At 42.5% G+C, this 16309-nt stretch overlaps 1 protein-coding gene across 10 annotated transcripts in view; it reads right to left on the bottom strand.

Annotated features, from left to right (window-relative positions):
- zfhx3 (zinc finger homeobox 3) overlaps positions 1 to 16309 on the bottom strand; it is a 284113-nt gene that overhangs the window by 7301 nt on the left and 260503 nt on the right. For all 10 annotated transcript variants that reach the window (XM_014335913.2, XM_042220537.1, XM_042220538.1 and 7 more), the window contains 4 exons: positions 10337 to 10473; positions 9562 to 9762; positions 6291 to 6414; positions 374 to 5902 (listed from right to left, as the gene is read on the bottom strand). In XM_014335913.2, coding sequence (XP_014191399.1) covers positions 374 to 5902; positions 6291 to 6414; positions 9562 to 9762; positions 10337 to 10473 — 5991 coding nt within the window. The remainder of the gene's footprint in view (positions 1 to 373; positions 5903 to 6290; positions 6415 to 9561; positions 9763 to 10336; positions 10474 to 16309) is intronic.

Below are 16309 nucleotides of genomic sequence, written 5' to 3'. Positions count from 1 at the left end.
GGCAAACGATTATTTTTATGTGAATCATAAAAAGCTTTGTGAAATGACTACAAATATCACAAAATCAAAGCCTTGTACTTTGTGGTATTTTCTGGTCTAAAGCTTAAGTGTTAGCATTTGAGACAGGTTGGGTACATAATAGCACAACAATAGCAACAATGGCAAAGGTCATTAAATTATGTCAGATATATTTGCATCAGTGTTAATGAATATATGTGGCAGATGGATTCATAGTTAGATTTGATGCCTGGAAATACACAGTACTTCCTGTAGCAATGGATGATCATTTATTAAACTAGTTTAGTTGAGAAAACCCATCTGCAACTCTAAACCTGAAATGTTAGTAGTGAAAAAATGCCAAATAGTGACGTACCTGAATTAGATGAGTTAAAGCTGGGAAGAGAGGGGCTGCCAACCCCTGGTAAAAGGACAGGTGGGATACCTTGCAGGTTTGGATAGGCCGACTGGAGATTTAAAGCCTGCATTGCAGGGTTATCAAACATCCCCTGCTGCTGCATGGCCTGTTGCTGCGCCAATCCTAAAACTTCATTGGCCTTCTTAATGCGGTCCATTTCTTGCTGGGCCATAAGTTGGCGGACAGTAGCTGGGTCAAAGTACTCTTTCTCTTTATCGATCTGGCTGCCAATAGTATCCTTCACCTTAGAGATGTGTTGCTGGGAGAAAATGTGATCGCGAACAGAAAGGCGAGCGCTATATTTAACACCACACAAAGTGCACTCAGTCTTCGGCCCCTCGTAAGACGTCTGATTTATTCCGAAGTGCTTGGCCATATTGAGCTTTGCCTTTTTCTCCTTCGCGCGAGCATTTTGAAACCACACCTGAACCACTCTCTTTGGAAGTCCAATATCATTGCCAAGTACCTCGCATTCCAGCATGGTAGGTGTCCTGTAGTCGTTAAAACAGGATTTTAACACTTTCAGCTGGAGGTTAGTCATCTGGGTTCGGAAGCGCTTTTGGCCAGGTCTATCTCCACCTTCAAGGCTCCTGCTACCAGAGGCTCCAGGACTTGGTGAGCAGGGGTCAGCCAGACTGGACGTCTCACTGTGGTCAATCATATTTTCATTTTCATAGTCCTTAGCATAATAGCTTGTTGCAGGGCTCACTAGTCCCGAGGACATCTGGTCATCATTTTCAAGGATGGGAGCTGTGCCCCCAGACTTAGACAGGTAATCGCCACTATTTTGGCTGTGCTTTGCATCAGCACTGTCATTATCAGCATTAGCCTCATCACCTGTGGTTGTGTCTGTAATGGCTGTATTCACAGAAGAGCAGTCATCATTATCGAGTTTGCTCTGATCAAAGTTCAGGTTCATAGAGGACATTGTGGCACTCTCAAAGTCTTCCATTCCTTCAACTTTGATGGACGAAGGGCTCAGTAGACCCCTTGGAGACAAGTCCAAGCCTTTGTTCATGGGTGACATGGAGGAGCTTTGTCCATCACTGTTTGTAGTAGGGGGTAGCTGGGAGTAACCTGATGTATCAAGAGCATCCATTTTTATTTGCATGTTCTCCTGCTCAGGTAACATACCGCTGAGAGTTAAATTATATCCAGCACGTTTGGCTTCATGCCAGTGACGAGAGCGAATGTGTGCTTCAAGGGCAGTCTTTGCTTTAAAAAGAGCTCGACAAAAAGGACACCTACGATGAGCTTGGGCTGGCCCAACAGCTCTAAACTGGCCTTTTCTCTCTCTGGCTCTGGTATTCTGGAACCACACTTGCACAACTCTCTTTTTCAAACCCACCTCAACAGCAATGTGGTCAAGCATTTTACGCGTAGGATTAGAATCTAATAAATACTTCTGATATAAGATCTCTAGCTGTTCAGGCGTGATGGTGGTTCTAAGCCTCTTGTCTCGCTGTGGCTCTTCTCCACTATTTGTGCTATCGTTTTCTCCTGGACTAGTGCTAGCTTTCTCCTCTAACTTCCTTTTCAGGGAGTTCATAGTGGAGGTTGGGGTGGACGGAGAGGTGGCAGAGCTGCTTGGAATTTGTGGCATCCCAGAGATTAGCTGGGTTGCCAGGAGAGGATTGCTAGGATCAAAAAGCATGAAAGACATGTCAATTGGACGGTCGAGGAACTGCGGGTGGATGAATTGATTTTGCACAGAAAGGAAGTGTAATTGCTGGTGTTCCTGCCAGTGCTCAAAGGAGGGGAAGCCAATTTTGCACTGCTCACACTGGTATGGGATCATCTGCTGTGCCAGTTGTTGTGTGGCAGAGGTCAAGTGTGGATTGAGGCCCATGTGAGAGCTTTGTGATGAAGGCTGGCTTGTCTGTGAGGCTGACAGACCACTCTGCTGTTGCTGCTGAGAAAAGGAAGGAGTTGAATGCTTGGAGGGCTTAGAAACATTTTGGATCTTGTCTTCTCTCTGTGGTCTCTGGTGTTGTACCTCAGATTGAGGTTGGTGCACAATTTCCTGCTTAATGGAGGTTTGGTTTTCTCGCGGATCAGCGGTTATTTCTGGTAACTGCTTGGGCTTCTCATCATAGAGGTTTGAGGTGGTTGCTGGTGATGCCTCCTCTTTCTCGGTGGAAGGGAGGTGTGAGAATGCTGAAGTCGTGGGTGGAAGTGGGCAGAGACTCGAAGAGGAGGGCATTGGGGTGTGACAGGAAGACCCAGAGGGAGTGTAACATTCATGGGAAAAATCCATTGAATCCTCATTTTGGCTGTCATACTGTCCATCCTCATCTTCATCTTTGTAACACAGCTTCTTTTGGTGTTTTATTAGATCAAATATACGCTGGAAAACGAGACTACATTTCTTGCACTGGTAGTTCAGGTTAGATGTGCGAATGTATCGGTCGTTTGACAGTTCTCTTCTTTCACCATCTTTCCCTCCATCACCTTGATTTTCATAATTCTTCCTTGCTTTCTGACGTGCATTTTGGAACCACACAACAATAACACGGGTGGGGAGGCTCAAAAGGTTTGAGAGCTGTTCAAATTCATCATCTTTAGGATAAGCATTGGCATCAAAGAAATCTTGCAGAACTCTTAGCTGGTAGTCAGTAAACCTAGTCCTGGATGATCTCTTGCTTCCATAGTATTCGTGTTTCTGAGGTTCAGGAGAAGGAGGTTTGGAATCAATTTTAGTGTCTTCCAGAGTTGTTGTTGGTGGATTGTTGAAATTGTAAGGCGAGTCTTTATTGCGCTGCCTTTCTTTGAAAAGGGTGTTTCTGAACCAGTGCTTTATCACTTTTTGTGGAAGCCCTGACTTGTCTGCCATCTCTTTGATCTGGTCCTCATTTGGTGAATTGTTGATATCAAAGTACTGTCGTAGGACCCTAAGCTGGTCGTCGGTGATGCGTGTCCGTGGTCTCTTGTTCTGCTGCAGCATGGCTGGTGTCAGTTGCTGTTGGTAGAGTTGGGCCAGGTCTGAGGCCAGGCTTGGCTCAACAGACGGCAACTGGGGAGGCAACTGAGTAGGCAGGGACTGAAGAGACATGGGCTGCATCATAAGTGGGGAGAAGAGCGGCAAATCCATTGGCATGGGTATTTGTGTCATTGGAACTGGTGCCTGTGGAGGTGGCACGGTTGGAGGTGTGAGTGAGGCATTAGACACAGGTATATTTGGGGTGGGAGCTCTTTGGGGTGGAGGAGGAGGTGGGGGTGGAGGAGGGGGAGGTGGTGGAGCTGGAGCAGCCTCTGGTGTAGGCGGTCTCAGTGGGTAGAGCTTATCATAATGTTCTCTGTATTCCTTGGCAAACCTCTCAAGGGATCGGAATGGAAAGAAAGCCTGGTGGATATGCTCCTGGTGACTCTTCAGAATCAGTATGTTTGAAAACAGCTTGCCACAGGCTTCACATTCCAGCTTCTCCAATCCCCCAATGGGATCTATGACTCTTGTTATTCCACCTGGACCACTTGATCCAGTAGGTCCAGCTGTCTTTTTCTGAGCTTTCTGTTTATTTTCATTGTACTGAATTACTAACTCAAACCCAAAATTTTCCAGCAGGGCTTTAGTTGCATTTCCTCGAGCATCTGAAGCAATCCTTGGTGGAGGCAAGCCAGTATCATGGTTTATGTTTATTGAAATATGCTGACTCTCCCTTTCTTTTGGCCTGCTGTCTGCAGAATCCTTATTTACATAGTCCTCATTTTTTTCGCTTGCATGCCTCTCCCTTTGTATTTCTCTGTCCTTGTCATTCTGAGAGGAGGGAGGTTTCTGCTTTAATTCAGCTTGTTGGAGGAGTGATGCACTCTGTTGCAGCAACGCCATTTGGCTCTGAACCTGCAAGTGTGATTGTTGTTGCTGCTGCTGCTGTTGCTGCTGCTGTTGTTGCTGTTGTTGCTGCTGCTGTTGCTGCTGAAGGTGGTGGTGCATCAATTGCTGCTGCAAGCAACTCTGTTGGGCTGAGTTTTTAAGATCTTCAAGCAAAGAGCTGGGGGATCCAGCTAAGCCAAGTGCTGAGCTGCTGATGCTGATCTCAGGATTTAGCTGAAATTCTGCTCCAGGGATGTAGAAAGGAAACAGCAACTGCTGCTGCTGCAGAGGCAGAAGTGCATCAGTTGTCATTGGGAAGTGCTGCAGAAGTGCTGGGTTGAACAGCTGCGACTGTAGAAGAGCAGCTTGCTGCTGGAGCTCTTGTTGAAGCTGTGCTTGAGCTTGGGCTTGAGCCTGAGCCAATTGCTGTTGCTGCTGAAGCTGTTGCTGTTGCTGTTGCCCCCTTGCAGAGAGAATGTCTGAAAATTTGGACTTTTTCACTTCGTGGTTCTCAGATGGTGAGGAGTGGCAGCTCACCGAGGAATTCCCCTGGTTTTCAGTGTTGTGAGTCTGGCTTGTGTGGTTTCCTCCTAGAATATTCTGGGCTGCCTGACTCCCAGAAGAGCTGTGGTTGGTGGAGCTAGTGTTTGAGTTGCTGGCTGGGCTTGGACTTGATGTTGATGTGCTCATGCCGGATCCTCCACTGCTTAAACCAGTTGCGCTTGCAGAGCTAGTGATTCCCCCTGCTGCCTCAAGTTTGGCTGCCCTAGCTTTGGTCTGGTGTAGAACAGAGCGCATGTGGATTTCCAAAGTTGAACTCTGGCTATATGCCACATTACAAGTGCTGCACTTGAATGGCTTGTTGTCAGGGCTGCTGGTAGGCTCAGGTTGACCAGTAGTAGACTCCTGAAGAGCCCTCTTCACCTTGTGTAGGTGGGAGACAGAGTTGTAATGAACCAGAAGGATGTTCTTCTGTGTAAAAGACTCTTTGCATACAGTGCATTTAAAAGGACGAGATGGATCCAGGAATTTCTCCATCGTAAAGTTTGGGCCCTTTCTGAATGGCAATGCACGTTTAGGTTCAGATCCAGAATCTTCCTGCAGTGAGCCAGAGTCACTGCCTGTCGGGCTTTGTTTTTCCTCTGGATCACTTTCATCTCCATCTTTGTCATCCTCTCCCAGACTTCCATGTTCTTCACCAAGGCTTGGATCACCCATTGCCATAATGTCACCATTCATCAATAATCCCCCATACAGCTGCTGGATGTCAGCTTCACTCAGTTCCAGGTGGCTGGTTTCTAAATGCTTCTTCAGCGCCTGTAGTGTTCTGAAGCTTCGCTGGCAAAGACAGCACATGGTGGCTGCCCTGATCACATGATATTGTGAATGGAGTTGTAATTTCTCCACAGTCTTGAAGGCCAGACTACACTGGTTGCAGCGGTACTTGTAGACATGCCGATCTGAAACAGGCAACTGGTGCCTTTTGTTGTGAACCTCATTGAAGTGCATTTGTAGGGAGTTAGAGGTCTTGAACAATTGATTACAGCCTTTCTTCCAGCACAGGAATCCTGTGGCATCCTCCCGTTCTGATTGTTGATCTTCCAGAGGTGACTTGCGAGCTTCAGCTATTTCAGTAGGGAGTGACACCCCTTTTTCTGGATCAGCATCTGATGCATCTGTGAATAAAGAAGTCAAGAGAAGATAGCCATTCATCAGATTCTACATTTGCTGAGTGGAATTTTTCCAGTAATATCAATAAAGGACATTCAGTGTGTTAGTGGCATGGAAAGGTGCCAAAAAAACAAACAAGCCAAGCACTGACTAATTACAAAATCTGCAAACACCAACAATCTTTCATAATGTGTTGGTGTGAATGCAGGCCAAAATTGTGAAATGCTTCAGTAATAACAATTTTTTCCCAGCCTATGCAATAAATACTGACTTTTCCAAAGTGTAAATACACAGGTATAAGGTTGTAGAATGTAGCTGAATCTCATTAATATACACCAAGTGCATTAACATGCTCACTACAGAACACATAGCTTTTAACAAACAGATACTAACCAGCTTGCTTCTTTGTATCTTCAGCGTTAGAGTTGGATGTAGCATGAGGGGTGCTCTGCGGCTCTCTGTCTGGACTCGGCACAGGTATGAACATGCTTGCTGGTAGTGCTTCAGTTGTTGTCACCTGGAAAAGCAATTGTAAAGGAATGAGCAAACAGGTGAGGTAATGTCATCTCTTAGTTTAAACGACTACATGAAAGAATACTGACACAAACAAGAGGATACACAAAGACGTTACTTAGCTACTTCCATACATACATATACACATATACATTCTCCAGTCCCCCACATATATCCATGACAGAAGAAAGGCTACTTTTGTGTGATCCCTCAAGAAATGAGATAGATTTCTTGAGTACTAGTGTTTTTGTTTGCTAATTACTTAACAAAACACAGTACGTACTAATAAAGTAGAAAGATGAACCTAGCTTCCCCCTGGTCTCAGATGATTATGGTCAATCGTGAGTAACTGATTGCACAACATCTGTTTATTCTTGCTGCTCTCCCCTAACTTAGCTCATATTTCGCCCTCTGATTGCCTCTCTTCACCCCCAAACCTGACACTTCATTCAACATTCTCATTAAACAGGTCACCAGTGAGCAATATTCCATAGAGTTTAATTTAGTAATAAGACTCTACCTTTGTTAGCCTTTTTTCAATTAACTTTACAAGCAGAGTAATAATCTTCAGTCTACGAGTTGCATTTCAGTTTACATCACCTCTCCCATTTTTCCTTCTGCGTTGCCTCTATATTAAGACTTTTGATTGGTAGTTCTTTCAAGTAATACCAATTAAAGGTGCCTTGCATAAGGGACACGAAAGAGGAAAGGGATCTTGCATATTGCTGGGCCCCAAGTATAAATGTTGGTCTATACACAGAACATATTCTGTATGCTTTCTAATTACTCCTCTAATAACAGTTTGAACACAACTGAAAGTACCGTAGCATGTCATATAACCTCTGGGTGAGATCGAAATAGAGCAGAATCTGCCCTGAAGCAACAGGATTTTTGAGGTCTGGTGTAATCCTTTATATCCCAAAGTCAAACACTATATGACAACTGTGGTCACACATTTACCAGAAGACATCCACACATTCCCGTCTTTGTTTGTGTTACCTCTTTATTTCTTAAAAATGAAACATAGAAAATTAGTGCAACCAGCATAGAAACGCTTAAAAAAATTTACATTACAAATTTGACTGTTTCTAGACAACTGCTTCATTAGGCGATTAGAGGCAGGAGCAGAGTATCCCAAGGTCACTTTTAATTTGGACAGCCTAATTGCCAAACATAGTTCAAAATGGCTATCATCCAGTCAGACTCCAAATTAATGAAGCACAATTATTTTCATTACCCCTATCTTCCACAGACAGAAAATGAGACATAAAATCAGAGAGGGAGGATTGGAGGAGTATGTATATATTATACATATGGTTTTCTATCTATCATCTCTTTACATCTATCCATCCATCCATTCATCCATCCATCCATCCACTGAATGTCAGGGAAAAGCATTACAGACGTGCAAAAGAAAGGAAATTAACTGAAAGGAAAGGAAAGACGATAAGTGGACGAATGGATGAAGGTTGTTAGAGTGAATGCATCATTATGCATGCTTGGCAAGAAATAAAAGTCACCTATTTCAAAATTAATCAGGCTCCTCTCAGTAGACATGTGAAAAAGATAAAGTACCTTTCTATCTGCATTCACTAGTTATAAAAAGGTGCTGGCTTTAATGTGTGTTATATTACCTCTGTTCTATCTCTTCTTGTAGTGGTTCAGTACATTACTACCTCTATAAAAGAAATAAATACTGCCGTCTACCATACTAATGTGCTTGCCATTTACTTTCTGGATGGGAGATGAAGATGGTTAGGCAGCAGACAGAGCAATGTTTTATTCGCTGATTGTCCAGCAAGCTATTTAGCTTCACAAGATAGAAGAGAAAAAAGGTTTGCTCAGTGATTTACATAAAAACGGGGATAATAAAATTTTATTTCTCCTTGATGAGCATTAAAAGATGCGAGGACATTTTTTTGCATAGGTACAAAAGTAAGTACCAGTGCACTGCGGCAGGTAAAGATTTCAGGGCTCGTGGTACAAACCAGCCAAATCTTTCCCTGATAATACTGAGAGTGCACACTTGCGTTTAAAAAAACAAAACAAAACAAAAACAAAAAAAAAGAACTCCATAAGCTGTAATTTAGTCAGATTAGTGGTGAATAACAACATTTCAGTTGGTTTTATTAAAATTTCATGAAGTGGTTTGACTGTTCATTATATTTTGATTAAGCAGTGTCACATTTGTTTCACCACAAATTGTAAAAGGCCTTGTTTTGACTGGCATGCAGGTGATCATAGACATGGCAATAATGTCAGTGAACTAATAAATGAACTGGGAGCTAAGAGACCCGCTCATCTTGAAATGATTAAAAAACACAAAAACCGATTACAAGCTCCCCTCCCCAGATGACTTTGATTAGAAGAGAGCTGGAAAAGCCTTTCTGATTATGGGTACATTAAGACAATGAAGAAGAAAAGAAAAGAAAAAAACAGAAGAAAAGTATGCATCTTAAAAGGTTTGATGATTTGCAGCAAGCCAATGGGATTGCCTGTAGCCATTACACAATTAACAGCATTCTTTGTGTTGACTGAGTGCTCGCAATTTAGAGCAGTGAGGGCAAGAATGACACAGATACAGAAGCATTTCAGTGGAAGGGGATTCATTAGCAGTGAGTTGCTATTCTTTTCGACAATAATGAATCCTTACCACAGTCCTTCACCTGACACACTGCTTGTCCCCTGACTGGCCATAATATAAGTACGTAGCAATACTCTCGACCTAGAGCTTTGATTAGCGGTTGCTTTCTTGCCTTCACCACTAAGTATAAAAGAATTTGGAGACAATAACACTCCGAGAGATTGGTCTGTGTGGATAGAAAACTGGAATAAAACTAGGTGCTATACATGCAATAAAGCTTGTGAAAGTTGGAAGGACATTTTTTTTCATCCACTTATTTTTCTCAGCTGCTGTAGTAAATTTGTATGCTAATGCTATGGCAGAGCTAAATGCTAAATGACCAGAGTAATAAAAATACTCCTATAGTCAAGCTAATGAATGCCACCCTAACAAAAGAGAAGCCAATTTCAATATACCTGGAAAAATAAAGATTAAAGAAATAATAAAAATAAAGAAATAAGGAGAGACATGGTAATAAACCCCTGCTGTGTCCAACCACATGCAAAATACACCGAATACAGAACTCACTGTGGCAATGAGCTTATCAACGCAATCGGGTGCCACGCTGTGGAGATGTGTGAGGTGAAACTGCAGGTGGATCTTGTTGTTGAGCATGTCCTGGCACAACGGGCAACGTAACATGGGCTGGACAGAGTGCTGTGTCATCACGTGCATTCTGAGGCGATTCAGATCCGTGTTGGTAAACTTGCAGTACGGGCACTGGTACATCTGGGTGAAAGTAAAGACAGAACAGAGGAAGAGAGACGGGGAGGCGAGAGGAGAGGAAACACAGATCCACAAAGAGTTAATGGGGTGAAATGGGTGCACTGATCATGGTGGGCCTGCTTGAAGAGAAGCGGTGGATCAGGGATAGAGTGGGGGCCTCTTCCCTGAAGCAGGCAGATCCCTCTGATCACAGACAAGTGTGTAATACCAAGCACCGCTGAGTCCTGGCACCCACTTCAAAGTGCTCTCATCTGTCAAATACTATATTGATTTTCCACCTTATACACAATTAGCAGCGCAACTGCAGCAGGAAGCCTAATATAATTTTGAGTATATTTGAAAAGAAGATTTCTGCATAATATAAAAAAAGTCAGTGAGATAACCAACTGAAAATTATTAGTATATTTTTGTACTTTTTTTTAAAATGATGTGCAAGTTTTAGACTTTTAATGAGGGCTTGGTAATTAAGGATGATATAACCTTTAGCAAGAAACCTCTAATTCAAAGTCTGGAAAATAGTTTTATGAACATCTGAGGGCATCAATATTCACAAAATACTGTGGTGTGGAACTCTCACCTGCTCCGCAGCACCCTTCTCAGCTGTCCTGGGTCGTTTCGAGGAGAGTGGGCTTTCTGAGGCCTCTGACCGTGAAGAGGGCCTTTTGGAAGGAATTGGGGAACCTGACTGGTGCCGTTCCAAGTGGCCGGACAAAGCTGAAGAGAGACACATTCACAAAGACACACGCAAACAAGGAGAAGAGTTTTTAATTATAATATAAGTGCATTTAATGGTAAATGAGCAGAGGGGTTGTTGTTACAACAAAAATTATTCACATTTTGTCTTCCAAATCTGCTGCTGCTGCTGCTGCTGAGTGATAAATGTCTGCTTCACTGTTGGCTTGTAAGAATATTATACAACGCTGGAAAGTGCTAATAAAAATATTAGCTTTCTGCAGGTTGCAGATTTAGGTTTCATACCCCCACAATTTCAGTCCATATGAGGTTCAAAACCTGAGACAAGACATACAAAGTCTTTCTTCCACAGAGAGAAGGCTGATGATCCAAACCAGTATTAAACTACTCTAAACATTGACTCTTTCCGTGATTACCCTTCAGTCCACGAGAACTCGTGTGCAACATACATGCGACTGTCAAATTTGACGCAATGCAAAATATATATTACAGTATGATTTTTGTTATATGGCATTATTATTGCAATATTTGGATGGTGAAAAAACAAGTGCAACAAGAAAATAACATATCTTTTTTGGCTTAAACCAAACTTTTTGTTTAAACTGCATAGAGAGAGCTGAGGGGGAGTTTTAATTCAGGTACCTATCCATTAAGTCACAGTTTTGCCTCAAAAGAAAATGTATTTAAGGAGTGATCACACCGTTTTATGGAAGATTTCAATCAAGCAAAGCTGGGAAATCTTATCAGCTGTTTTGTTCCAATAAGATTTTTTGTATTTCTGCTACCAAATGTCTTCAGCGCATTGTAGGTTGCACGATTAGTCTGTGACAAAGAGGAAAATGGAGCAGCAACATGGGAAAACCTTTTCTTAAAGCATTGACAAAATCCTGACACTACGCCCAAAGTTCGGATGCACAAGATAACAAGCTCTCATTTAACAAAAAAGCTTTCAAAGATAAAAAAACAAACAAAGAAAAAACCCGCCGCTAGATACAATGACGGCATGAGACTGATGATTAGTCATACCTAAGTATGTTTACAAGATTAAACTACACTTTGGTGCTCACAAAATGTGCTACAGCCATTCTGAATTGGTTGGCAATTCTTCTTACTGCATTCTTTGGATTTACTTTGAATGTTGGTTCAAAGTTGGCTTGTTGGTTGTTTTGGAAATGCCTCTGAGCCAAACACAAAGACAGTAACAACAGACAGTAAATTGTTGTGAACTGCATTACCAAGTCTACAATGCATTTATCGGGACCGTGTTAGGAGCAAAGCAAACACTACTGCGAGTGGCGACAGGCATCCGCTTTCCTCCTCTTTTAAAGTGCTGCCATCTCCACGGTGCTATTGCCCTTTTTTCCCCCTCAACAAAAATAGGTCCAAACAGTCTGGCCAAAACATCCCTAAGGCGCAATGAAAATGTCTGTTTGTATTGTATGTTTTTATGTATTGTATGTTTTTGGATTGTTACGTGTTGGTGTATGGAAATGTCATGTGATTTCCACTGCAATCCTATCTATCCATATATAAACTTTGAATGCAAACAACGCTAATATCACCAAAATACAATTTCTGTACAGCAAGGCCTCACACAACATCGCCTGCAAACCAGTTTAGACTACTCCACTTCATGAAGGAAAGGAGAAACTGGTGGTGCACAGAGAGTCACGACTGTAGTTGAGCAGTTTAGCGTGGGCTCAGAGAGGAGCTAAATCCACATAGAGCCTGTATAGGGGGAGCTGCAGTGGCACCCCACTTTGTCACCAGTGGAAAGAATTCATGGTGAAAGTATTGGAGTTGTCTCGCTGAACCCCTAACAAGCCCATAAAGAGTTAAATTTGCCCTGATTTGTACAGTCCTGGAAGGGCAAATTGAGAACAGAGGGCATTGGTAGGGGAGGGTTGGTTTGGCAGGGGGTCAGGTTAAGCAGGGCTGACCACGCTCCTGCTCCAGACATTAAAATGTCAGCTCCAATCAGGATGAGGGCAGTTGAGCTGATTACCCAGTGGGGGACCTGGTTTTGGCCAGAGCAGGCTGCAAGATCTCCCAGAGACACCGGGATCAGCAAAGGAGACCCTATTAGGGTCCAGTCACAGTCAATCCTATTAAACACATCCGCCAATAAACAAAGGGAATGTTAAACAAAAGGAACCTCCCATTCCCTGACATTAACCTCTCAGTCATGGCACTGTCCTCACCAATTCATCCTCAACTCCACTTCAGTCCACTCCTACTTCCCCTGAACTCATGTCTCGAGGAGAAAAAATCTCCGGTCACCTTCACATTTCAATTGTCTATATCTTTGGCAAACCCACTGGCATTAAATTTTAAATAAGCATATAATTTTATTTTTTTTTAAACTGTCTTTTGTACTATTTTCAATTAAAATAAACATTTTTACACAGCACCCCAACATTTTAGGAAATGGCTTCATAATTTTATTTAACAGTAATACTTTTTCCTTAAGGACACACAGCTATCTATATTTCCTACAGCACTGCATGTCATATTTTATAAACACCATTTCTGCACCAATAGGTAGCTCCTTGGCATTCCACCATAATTTTCATACGTCAAGATAACTTTTCTCAAGGACAGATAATGAAACATATCAAAACAACTCTTACAATTTAGATAATAATGTAATTGAAATTCCCAGATAATTACCCAACTTCTTTAACTGAGGGAGAGTTATAAAGTGTGAAAAAAAAAGCTCTCACGCAAACATTAAGAACAGTTAACTTAGCAGCAAAGCACATAAATACAGTACAGCAAGTAAGCAGGGACAAAGTATCACGCATCCATCCCCCTCTTATCATTAAGAGGACAAACATAACTAAGTCAATTCCACTTTCACATTGCTTTCATTAATTTCTCAATTAGCACCGGAGAGGTGAAACAAGTGGCAGTTTGTGTTGAAAGCACAGCCGCTTTCTAGTTCAGGTGCTTTATGTTCCTGAGTGTGTAAAAGTGAGAGCAGGACAGATGGAGGGCAGGGGAGGCTTACTGTGATGCAGTCTCTCGTCACGGCCAGTTAGGACTCCATAAATCAATAGCATTCTCCTAAGACTAGTACACCCCAACACCTTCACCGGCACCGTGACTAACATCCAACTACTGTATCAGATTTTTTTCTCTTCAAGGGTGATGAAAAAAAAATGACCGAAACATTGACAAACTAGTATGAAATAGAGATAAAACTTTTTGTTTTTGGTCATGTACAGTCTGACATGTTAGATTGGACACTGTTGTCCGAAGCTCACACATGTGACACACATATCTGCAGTGTGAACAGGTGATCCGAACTAATGACCGAAACATTGCCTCCCGATGGAGCAGTTACAGTCCATGGTGAGATTTGTTACTGATGTCAGAAGGCGCTGGCAGTTGAAGGTAAAGTCTAGTGTTACTTTGTGGTATTAAAATAGTAGGTGTAAGAGCACAGAAAAAAACCCCAACTAAATTGCCATCTAGGATAATACTGCAGTCATTAGAAAAAGTCAGTCGTGGAGTTACATCTTCATTACTGGGCCCTTTATGTCTTATGGTGGAACTTCTAAAAGCTTTAAAAAGCTTTAAAAGCTCCTAAAACTACAGTGCGTTTATGCAACCTCAGCGTTCGTTCAGATCATCAGTGTCCATCCTGTTCACACAGAGAAAACTGGAGTGTCCACGTCTGCCAGTGACCCTTTAACTGCCCAGAGTCTGCCTGCCAACCTGACCTCTTCTGCCCAGTCTCTAGGCACAGTGCCCCCATCCGCAGCAAACGTCTTCTGACAGATACATAGAGTGGGCTTTTGTCTGAAAGCACAAAAGCCAGAGCAAGAGTGGAGAAAAAAACTAAGAGTCAATTAGGTGATTATTAATTCATGCCCCTTTTCCGTAAACCAGAGGCTTTTGTGCTGTCGAGTCCCGTAAGTGAATTGGACTTTGGCACCTTGTCTTTCCCCCATAGCTGGACTGTATTATTCAAGCAGCAAAGGGGCTGTCAGCACACTACACCAGTCTCAGGAGCAATCACAGCCTTGTTGTGCTTTCAAGGGGGGGGAAAAAAAAAGATGGCTGCCGGACAGAGTGACTGACACAGCACAGACTAAATTAACCACAACAGGTCATCTGCCATTGAATTCTTGCAGGAGTGCAATCACAGCTGCCATTAATCTTTGTCCTTGTGAAAGGTTATCCATATTCTAAAATGTGAGTTACAGTAAACCGTATGTAAGGATGTCGGAGACAGGAAAAATGTTTCTTGTGTTTAGGAGAGGAACTCTCCTCCTACAGAATGAGACGAGCTCCTCATCGTGTCCAGAGCCTCTCTCATTACCATAGCTTCTCTCTCACCATCAGTTTTAGGCAGCAGTTATAAAAAACATAGCCTATTATCCATTCTGCCCATGCCAACAAGGTCATATAACTTTACTGTCACTTTGCCCGGAACAGCCAGAGTCTGCCAATCATTTTAAACTTAAGCTCAGTCGACAATTTCCTCACTATAGTGAAACTCAATGATTCTTGCCGAACACCGTTTCTTCTGATCCCCAGCACCCAGAAACCTTTCACCTTCACAGTGCCGGGACCTTCATGCACCCGCAGCTCTCTGCTTCTTGCACAGAAAATCCTCACCTCTATTCCCTCAGCAAGTTGGCCATTAATATGGAGATGATTCAACTCCCCATGCTACAAGTCATTTTCTTTCACCGCTATGCAAACAATACCTGAATATTGTCTTTTCTCTTTCCCCATTTCTATCCTGGTTTTTTTAATCTACGGCCCCCGTCAGAGCACAGAGCAATAAAGGGCAGTGTTCCATCTCACCTTATATTTCCAAGATAATTATTCTGCATTAATAATAAAAAAAAAAGAGAGGGAGAGAGAGAGACAGGGACCTTCGACAAAAAACCTGACATTGGGGCTACACCTGGATTTATATATAAAACCATTCTTCATTTACAAAACAAAACAAAGTCCCTCTTATAACAAACTGTATAAGAAGGAGTGAGAATAGCATGCGTTGTGCAGTATAAATTGAGATGCTAATTAGCGGCGGCTCTTTTCATCTATAGACCACTGCACAACTGGATGACGAGTTGTTCACCTTTAAATGACACAGTACTGCTTGGCTATTAGACAGCCTGTGGTAAAACTCATAAACACTGAGCTTTCAGGGAGGTGGCTCACAAACAAGGACAATTTATGGCCTATTATCTTCAAAGACAAAAGGAATTATAATTTCAGGGATGACAAACACTGAAAGGATGTGCTATGAATATGTAAACATTTCCGCTGCTCTGTCTCCTGATTTCTCATGCTACTCAAGGTTTAAAAGCAATAACAAATCACCACCGCACTGAACGTCTCACAGTTTGGAGTAACAATAACATAAACGTGAGTAATTTGATTGCAACTAACCATAAGGCTGCAATTTCAACTTTCAACCGCAGCCAGCATTAAGTCTATGTGTTTCCAGTGTTATTTGGGAAACAATTCATAACGTTTAGCATGTCTGTTTGTGAGGCAGCAACAGCACAAGACTAACAGTATTATATGGAGCTCAATAAAAAGAACAGAAGAAAAAAAAAAGAGCAGACTGCAATGCCACAGTGCCGCGTCTAGGGGATGCTAATCATCTAGTTCATTATACAGATCAAATGCAGCAGCCTCGGTGCAGAACACAACATCTGCTTCCCTTACGCACAGCAGAGCTGAGTGCACACACACATGCTGCACATTTACATAAAAACAGGTGGATGCGGAGCCCAAAACGCACACAGATTCACGCACTTACAAATGCATATTACAGGAAACTCTAGCGGCTTAGTCTTTGTTTTGACAGATTTCACAGGTTTAATGTCAA

The sequence above is a fragment of the Haplochromis burtoni genome, unplaced genomic scaffold (genome assembly GCF_018398535.1).
Source record: "Haplochromis burtoni strain Fernald_Lab_line unplaced genomic scaffold, NCSU_Asbu1 Contig_50, whole genome shotgun sequence".
Classification (NCBI taxonomy): Eukaryota; Metazoa; Chordata; class Actinopteri; order Cichliformes; family Cichlidae; genus Haplochromis; species Haplochromis burtoni.
Note: the sequence above shows the minus strand (reverse complement) of the source record. Positions and strands in the feature narration are given on the sequence as shown.